At 43.9% G+C, this 9,478-nt stretch overlaps 1 protein-coding gene across 1 annotated transcript; it reads right to left on the reverse strand.

The window, feature by feature from the left end:
• Positions 1–989: 989 nt before the first annotated feature.
• LOC109827539 lies at positions 990–6,273 on the reverse strand (the record flags this gene model as incomplete). The annotated part of the gene is made up of 8 exons (XM_020394547.1): positions 990–1,855; positions 1,926–2,075; positions 2,152–2,400; positions 2,479–2,676; positions 2,750–2,809; positions 2,906–3,079; positions 3,162–5,807; positions 6,174–6,273. Coding segments are annotated over 8 exons (4,320 nt in total), but the record flags the coding sequence as incomplete, so codon positions are not given.
• Between the last annotated feature and the right edge of the window lie 3,205 nt (positions 6,274–9,478).

A 9,478-nucleotide genomic window follows, 5' to 3' on the forward strand; every position in this document is an offset into this window, starting at 1 on the left:
AACCCTGTAATGTGATCATGGAAGATGAGATTCAATAATTTATAATTTCACGCTATGAAACCTCCACCGGTCGGATTGAGCAATCATCGTCAGTCGGTGTCAGTTGACAAATTATTTCATGTTAAATGTTTGAAATCAAAATTTCCCATCGAGTAGTTCGTGCAAATCAACGAACTCATTGTTATTTGTACCCTATTCCAATTTCTCACCTGGTCAAACCTTTAAATAGTTAAGACCAAAACCAAAATCCCCTCTCGATTCCTTCCATGAACGAGAGATCCTCAAAACTCCCACTTGGTCAAACCTTACTACAGTTAGGACCACAACCAAAATCTCCTTTCGATTCATTTTGCGAACGAAAGATCCACTTTCGAATTGAGTAATCAAACCTTACGACAGTTAGGATTATTCAGGTCAATCCAGATTCTCTAAGTGAAGATCCCACTTCGAGTTTCTTTTGCTCCAGGAGATAGAATATAAAATTCTTCCTCTCCAATTCTGGGTTTATCTCTACCAACAAACAAGAGACCAGGAGATAGAATATAAAATTCTTCCTCTCCAATTCCGGGTTTATCTCTACCAACAAACAAGAGACCAGGAGATAGAATATAAAATTCTTCCTCTCCAATTCTGGGTTTATCTCTACCAACAAACAAGAGACCGGGAGATAGAATATAAAATTCTTCCTCTCTGATTTCGGGTTCGTTGTCCTATATAGGAAGCGCAACCTATTCACACTTTAAAATCCATATCACATGGGGGATGTTATCTCTATCCCTTATTAGAGATAAGCCTACATCTAACACATGTAGCCTACATATTCAATATGATAGTTCAAAGCCTAAAAGAGTTTAATTCTTTTAGCGCAACGTTATATGTGAAACGGACTTAGATAATTCACATACTAGCCCGACTCAAACGGTAGTTGGTAAAGGCATATCAAATCCGTTGATGGCTGAGGATTTGCCAAAAATCCTATAAGTATTATGACTATTTATTCTAAACAAGAATGAGTAATCATAATAAAATCTCAATAAAAAAGAAAAGTTCATTGTATTAACCAAAAGAGTTCAAGCAAAGCAGCACAAAAGAAAAGATGCATGTTTTCAAAATTACAATAATTTGTAATGACGGAATTCATCTTCTAATTTAGAAAGCTTTGTCGCGTAAGCCAATTCGAGCTCAGGTATCAGTTTGGCTTTAAATTTTCTTTCATCGATACTTTGAATTCTGGCAACCTCTTGTTCTTTGTCATCAAAAGTCTTGTTCTGGAAATTAAGTTGCCGGAGTATATCCACCTCAGCTTGAGTTACTTCTGCTAGATCAGACTCCAAAAATTCGCAAGCATCCTTAGCTTCGGCAAGTCGTTTCTCTAACTGGGCTACCTCTGTCCGACGTGATTCCAAATCACGATACAGGTCTACCTTGATTTGAGCTTTCTTGGCAGCACTCACCCGGAGTTGATCAATGCGAGTCTTCAGTGTTTGAAGTTCGGATTCAGCGGATTTCTGAGAATCACGCCATGCTTGTAGCCTCAGGTCCATTTCGGAAGCGATGTAAGAAGGTGCGCCATCAACTCGAAAGTTCTGTAACTGTTCAATGTGTTGTTTAAGATCGACCAAATAAGCTTCTATGGAGTTAGATAATTCGGTGCACCCCTGTTCTTTAATTCCTGATACATGGCGATCGAGAGACTTCCTGAAAAGTTCAAATGGTGAACCTTTAAGAAGAATCCGATCGACCATGGCGTTTAAGAAATGAACGAAGCTTTGGACGTCAACACAGAGGGCAGCTTTGTCCGGATCTTCATCTGCCAATAAAACTTGAATCCGCTCGGACAATGAAGAAGAAATAGCTGCAAAGAGAACAAATAAGTTAAGTACAAGAATATGTACGCTCGCTGGAAGAATTCACGACCGAGTTACCTTGGCTTGTTGAGGTCAGAGCAGATTCTATAACAACAGGGATCTGTTCAGGAATAACGATCGTCGGTTGAGTTACTATAGGAGACGGTTGTTCACCTGAAACACCTGATGGCTTCGGATCCAAAGCGACAAAATCTTGAGGAACAAGTTCTGTCAACGAGAAAAGGATGAATGATCACTCCGCAAGTATTAATCCAACTTCAAAGCACGATTAGACAAAACGTACCAAGCTGAGTCGAAGCGGCAGGGGGTTGTTCTCCCGCTGTATCCTTTGACCCTCCTACTTCATGATCCACTAGAGTCGGAGCAGAAAGCACAACAGGTTCAGCTTCGACAATAGCGGAAGTCGGGGGAGCAGTGACTGGTGGTTCAACTTCAGCTGGGGGACTTGCCAAGAGTAAGAAACCCAGACCTTCAGGTTGATCACATTCACCGATGACGGTAGACGCATCAACTTCGTTAGTTGGTCCTACGTCTAAAATTCTTATTTCAGTCCTTCAAGAACAATAACAGATGAAAGTACAGTTGAAAACTGGAGTCTAAAAGGGTATACCTTTTGATGCATCTGCTTCAGCTGAATCAACTCGAGTAGTTGGTCCTGCAGTAGCGGATGGAACCGGATTTGATAGTATATCGGAGATCTCCTGGTGTACATCTTCAGAAATGTCAAGATCGAAGTCTCGCTCATCGAAATCTCCGATACCCATATCATGGGTAAGTTCGATATCTCCCGGTTCGTCGACTGTGATGTCTGTTAAACAGAAGAACTCGTCAACACATATACAAGAACTATCAAAGAATCAAAACAAATAAAGTGAGATTACCTTCAACAATAGTTGCGGGATTAGCAGCGCTACTACCCGCACTCACCTCCTTTAGTTTAACTAAAAGAAGATAAAGCGCACAAGTTAGTAGGAGAGGAACACGTTCTGATTCACTTATCTTCCGAAAATGTCCCCCAAAGGAGAAAACATCAGTACCTGTATCTGCGGTTGGCGAGGTCGATGTGGTGGCTGGAGGAGGAACAATGTCCATATGAAGGGGTTCCTCGTTCATAGCCTTGTGCACTTGTTCAGTGAAGCTAGATTCATCAACATCCATTAAACCCGGAGAAGAAGGCTTGGGCACGATTTCCCCTTCCTCTTCTGATTCAACTGCAATGATAAAAGAATAAATGCGACGCCTTATTCAAAAAAGAAATAAGATAACAGAAAGGAGATGAAGATGAAACTTTACCCCTTTCATCAACTGGAAGATCCTGAGTAAACTTCTCCTCAAATAACGGAGAAAGTTGGCGTTCCCGATGAGCCGTCTTTTTAATCCTCTTCGAGGCACGAGAATCTCGAGGAACCTCGGAGCTTTCATGTCGAAACTTGGTACGTAATTCGGTTCCTTGAGTCGGCTGAGGTTGAACCTCAGAAGGAGCAGTAAGCCGAGATCTTTTCCTGTTAATAAGCGGGGCAACCTCTTCTTCCTCTTCTTCTGCCTCTCCCTCCTGAGAAAGCCATCTCAAGGTCATCTTGTTGGAGGACGACAGGGGAATGTTCTTTTCCTTCATTTGTATACCTTTTGAAGGAGCACCGGGTAATTTGGGCGAAGAAGCTCGACGAGTCCTGTGAGCCACGGGAGACAAAGGTACATCACCCTCTGCGTCGCCTCGGGTCTCATCCTCTTCGCTGGATGTCTCGAAGTCGTCGCTCTCTTCGGAATCAGCTACCTGTTTTCCTTTACGAGAAGACGTAGCGGGCTCCTTTCCTTTTTTTGATACAATTCTCCGAACTACAGCCTCGGATTCCAGTTCGTGGAGCTTCTTCTTCGCAAGAGGAGTATTGGCGGCTAAAATCCACCGGCAGTAGAGGAAGGTTAAGTAAAGACCAGGCTCAGCGACAGGCAAACTAAATCGAGCTCCGGTACAGCCAGCAACATTCCAGAACCAGGCACGTACCCCATCAATAAGGCCTCCGCAGTTTATCAACCATTTATTGGGATTCCCGATATACAATTGATCGTAGCCGAATTGTCGCGCAAAACGGCAAGGAAAATAAGGCTCAATCCTGCAAATGTTCTTCGATCGAAAAACATTATAGCCTGGGCGAATGTTCATGAGCCAATGAAAACTACCCGTATCGAGAGAGGTCCTGTTAGCCCCAGGCATTTCCTCGTCAACAAGCGTGTCATTATAGGCACCAGAAAACCGAGGGAAACACTTATAGAATTCCCAGCATTTGGCATTCTTGAATTGCCTCACACGGTCAGTCCATGGTCGGGAAGGATATAACCACTTACATCCTTCTAAGAGCTGCAGCAAGGGGATTTCTGGATCAGACGCATCAGGCGCTGACATCATGTCCGATCGATGGAGAACTAGCCACGCCATCAAATAGGTGTACGGAAATTCGACGCTCGACAAAGGAATCTTAGTTGAAGGCTCGGCACCCACTTTGGTAAAGGTGTTGGCTAGGTTACGCAAACCGCTATGGAGGTCAGCAATCATAGCAGAAAGAAGAGATAACCTGCCTCTGACAACTAGTTGCACGGCGGGAAAGAGAACTTCAAGAGGAAGCGCCTCAGAAGACTGATGCGGCACTACACATCTCTTTAGCCAAATGGCCAGATAACCGGAAAGAAGAGTTGCAGGCTTCATTCTCTTTGTGGCTTGCCACAAGAAAGTGTTGAACTTGGTGCCCTTAAGAAAACCACCTTCAGATGACTCAGTTCTGTAAGACTGAGCATTAATCTTCGTGATTAGCTGGTTGACGTCAGAAGGGGTCAGAATCGGTGATTCACAGACTTCTTCACCGGTCGGGCTCTCAAGGTTCTGAAATAGGTAGTCGGCGAACTGTTTTAAACTGACTCGAGCCGCCTTCTTACTCTTCACTTCAATCTTGGCTATCGCTATCTGATAATGACAAGTTAACTCCCAGAGGATGTCATAAGCAGGAGAGCAGGCCTTCTTCATTTTCATCAACTGACGATTATTAGGAAAATATTCTTGGTAAGGAGTATTCCCCAATGGCAATCCGGATACCTTCATCATTTCGTGGAGCGGAAGCCCTAATTCCCCATACTTGGTAAGAAAGGTATTGGTCTCCGGAATATAAGACTCGAACAAAGCCATAAAATGATCTGCACTCACTGGGAGACCATGCATACTAGCTCGGATTGGAGCATATAATCCCAAATCCCGCAACTCCTGATCCCAACGATGGAGTACGTATTTGGTCATCCTAGCCCACCATTTGTCAGGAAGAGAGTGAACCCATCCATAACACCTGAATCTTGGAATGGGAAGTTCTCGACCAACCCGAGCGAGCTTATTCTTTACGGTATTGGCCCTTATCATCAGTTCGTTTTGGGGCCCACCATCTGGTCCAAATATACCAGGGTGAAGACCACGAACATCAGGCCTACCGACGGAGCCAGGAGCGCTAATATCTTTACCAATATAGCCGCAATGAACGTGCTCATGGTCTTCTGTCAAGTGCCACGTCATTTCCCTCGAAACAGCCAAATTCCTCAATTGCAGAAGGGAGTACTGTCGAGGAAATGGAGGAAGGAATAGAAAAGAACCTTCATGTTCATTCAACCAAATTTCAGAGCCACGGCAAAGTTTGTCTGGATCTTCTACCGAATCTCCGAACAGATAATCAGTCTTCTTCAACGGTTCAGTAGAATCTCGAATTGGAGTTAGGGGTGAATCAGTCAAAAGAGCGCGCAGGGTACGACGACCTCCCTCACGAACCAACTCTGGAATACTATTATCACGATTTTCGCTAAATTGGCGAGCCTCTCTAACCAGAAAGTCGCCGTTGAAAGAGGCATGAAGAGTACCGCTTTGACCTGGATCCTCTCTATCAGAGAAGGCCACAGAAGGAAAGGGGACTGCAAAGAAAGGTTGGAAAACAGTTGGACCAAAAAGGCTAACAGACGAGAAAACCTTCACTAAGTAGCCGCGGCAGTTGTTGCTGTCGCGCGTTACCGCGGCAGTATACACTGTCGCGCTCAGGCGCGGCAGTACGAGCTGCCGCGGTAACTGAACAGCGACTCTTGATTTTGAAAAGGCACGAGTTCGACGAATACCCGTGTCTTAACTGTGGTACATGCCTTGATTGAACAAGGTATGTGTTTTGAAGCGTCAATCCCCTCGGTGGGGGATGTCAACTCTTCCCGAATGCCTCTCAACGGAGACAAACGAGGTTATATGCACAAAATCAACAGTTTCAGAGAAGAGAAGTGGAAGAAACTTACCCCCAAAGGATGGAACTGCAGCCTCGACATCCTCAGGTGCTGGTGCCGCTGATTTTCCCTTCGAACCACGAGTCTTCTTTGGAGACATGGTGAAATCAACCTGGAATCAAAGAAAATTAGGGTTTAGAGATGAAATCTCGAATTAAATAGCAAAATAAACATGAAATACAAGGGATAGGCTCGGTTCTTACCAGGGGAGAATAGAATCAAGTTTGATCAAGGGAAAAGATCAAAATCAAAGAGAACTCAAAACCCTAGATCTTAAAACCCTAGGTTTTGTTTGAGCAAACGCAAAGATGAAGAGGTGGAAAGGGGAAAAACCAGAAAAAATCCTTTTATAGGGTTTTGGAAGAGGTTTCGAACTCAAAGAGGCGGGGAAAGGTGACCCGAAGAAGCCCAAACGTCAGAGTTATAATCTGACTGGCCGAAGCGCTGCGCGGCACTCGACACTGTCGCGCTCGAGCGCGACAGTCTATGTTGCCGCGCTAAAGCGCGACAGTGTAAGCTGCCGCGGCAGCTAACACACCATGGTTCACTCTGGCATGTATAAATACTGTGCATGCACGATAATTCTTCGACGTTTGAACACATACATCTCTTGCTGTATTTGGAATACACATCTGAACACTCCGATGAGTATATGAGTATAAACTGCATCTCCTTGAACCTCCCAACGGGTACATGAGGTTAAACTGTTTCCCGAACACTCCAATAGAGCATATGAGTATAAACTATTTCTCTATTTTTCAACAACAGTTCTGATTCAAGACTTCGACGACGGGCACGCGATAAACGCAGCACCGGAGGAATCTTAGCTATTCTACAAAGCATTGAGTAGACTAAGAGATAAAGAAGTCAAGGATTGAAGCCATTCACAGACCATTCTACGCAATTTCCTCAACAAAGAACTGCTTTAATTCGTGCCTAGGGAGGTATTTATAGGGCTCTCAGTGCACCACAGTTGAAACGGAGGCGAAATAACTGACTGGCCGTTTTCTCTTTGGCCGCTGCAGTCTACACTGCCGCGGCTATTGGCGCGGCAGTGTAAGCTGCCGCGGCCGAAGAGGCAGTTATCAGCACGTTTGATCGTGCTTAAAACCGCTCTCCCACGACTTTTAACCACCTTTTTTCGTGGTTTAACTGCTTGTCCACGTCAGCACACGTTCTGTTTCTGGTATGCTGCCACGTGGGCCTCAAAAATCATCATATAACTGTTTCGTAACTGCTGCAACACTCCTTTAACATAGCCGCGGCACCCTAGATTGCAGCGCCCAAGCCGCGACACGACAAGCTGTCGCGCTTCAGCCGCGACACGACAAGCTGTCGCGCTTAAGCCGCGGCACTATATGCTGTCGCGGCTATGTTAAAGGAGTGTTGCAGCAGTTACGAAACAGTTATATGATGATTTTTGAGGCCCACGTGGCAGCATACCAGAAACAGAACGTGTGCTGACGTGGACAAGCAGTTAAACCACGAAAAAAGGTGGTTAAAAGTCGTGGGAGAGCGGTTTTAAGCACGATCAAACGTGCTGATAACTGCCTCTTCGGCCGCGGCAGCTTACACTGCCGCGCCAATAGCCGCGGCAGTGTAGACTGCAGCGGCCAAAGAGAAAACGGCCAGTCAGTTATTTCGCCTCCGTTTCAACTGTGGTGCACTGAGAGCCCTATAAATACCTCCCTAGGCACGAATTAAAGGGGAGGGAGAGCATTTTTGGAGCAGAAGATACTTGAGTCTTTGGTGATTTTGAGAAAGAAAGAGAGAATTTTCACCCTCTGACAAGCATCATTTGGTGAATCCTAGAGATCTAAGCTCAGACTTGATCTTTGGAAGAACGGACATCTTACATCGATAAGATATTTGTTTTCAGATCTTTACTTCGATAAACGAAGGAGAGATCCTTAAACAACCTCTCGATCTACGAATCGGTGGTCCACGAACTAAAGCATTCCCGGCATAGGCAAAGTCCCACAAAAGCAGGAGTTGATAAACAATTTCTGTGTTATTTTCTCGAGAGTTATATTTTCTTTTATTTTCATTGTAATTCTTTGTAAACGATCGAAGTTTTAATGGAATCTGCAATGGAAACAACTTTCGCTGAAAACACAAGTTCTCTAGTCTCGTTGTCTTTGTTACTAATTGCATCCAATCCAAAAATCAAGGTTGTCTTTCGTAGCTCCAGAGCCATGATAAATCAGTCCCCAACCAAGCATTTCTTACTATTTTACACAAGAACAATGTAGGATATTGATCTTTTCTTGCCTTACCACAAGCTACATACTGCGGGTCTATCAACATTCCGCAAAGAATTAGATTATGCTTTACTGGTAGAAAGTTGTAACTCAATCTTTATATAAATACATTTATTTTATTTAGTATATTGAGAAACTGAATTCTCTTCTAGTAGTTTAAATCTCTGGAACTCGACGACTCCGCATAAGAGTTATTATCCAAATGATTCTGTAAAGAAACTGCTAATTTATACGCACTTTAAATAGTGAACGAGCCATAATTATGGTAGTTCCACAAGAAAGAATCTTGAATCGTGGTAATACTTAAAAGCAATTCTTGAAATGACTTGAACTTCATGGGCCAAGAATTTTTTTTGAAGCATGTCCATCAACCAACACCTATTTTCTTGATCAATTAATTATTTACCAACATAGGCCTCCCAGCAATGTTACAATACAAGATGGGCTCAAAGAAACTATGGCACCGGAATCCATAGATCCTCCCAAATACACATGGTGTTTCTATCGCCAATACGCCATTGAATCTCCTTAGATAAAAGCTTCCTCCTAGCTAGAATACTTCTCCCAATATTGTATGTATTATTTCCAATCTCAACATCTAAGAAATTCCCAGTCCGAAAAGGTTTATCCTTCATAACATGGTAGACAAGGGATGACTGATTAGTGATTAATCTCCAGCCTTGGTTTGCGAGTAATTCCATATTGAAGAGTTTTATGTCTCAAAATCCTATTTTCCCTTCGCACGCATGTGAGTCACCAAATGGTGGCTCGCACACATGCGAGTCACGAAATGATGACTCGCACGCATGCGAGTCACCAAATGGTGACTCGCACCTGCACGAGTCACCAAATGGTGACTCGCACCCATGCGAGTCACCAAATGGTGGTTCGCATAGCTCCGAGTCACCACGACGTATTTGGCCTCCCAAAACATGGATTTCGATGTTTTATTAGAATTCTTTCGTCCCAGGACCTCCCCAACTGTTCTGAAGCTATCCTTAAGTGCGCCTGGACGGTTATCAAGTGCAGATGACGTCAAAACACTTAATCTTATCA

This window comes from Asparagus officinalis, unplaced genomic scaffold (genome assembly GCF_001876935.1).
Source record: "Asparagus officinalis unplaced genomic scaffold, Aspof.V1 AsparagusV1_Un282, whole genome shotgun sequence".
Classification (NCBI taxonomy): Eukaryota; Viridiplantae; Streptophyta; class Magnoliopsida; order Asparagales; family Asparagaceae; genus Asparagus; species Asparagus officinalis.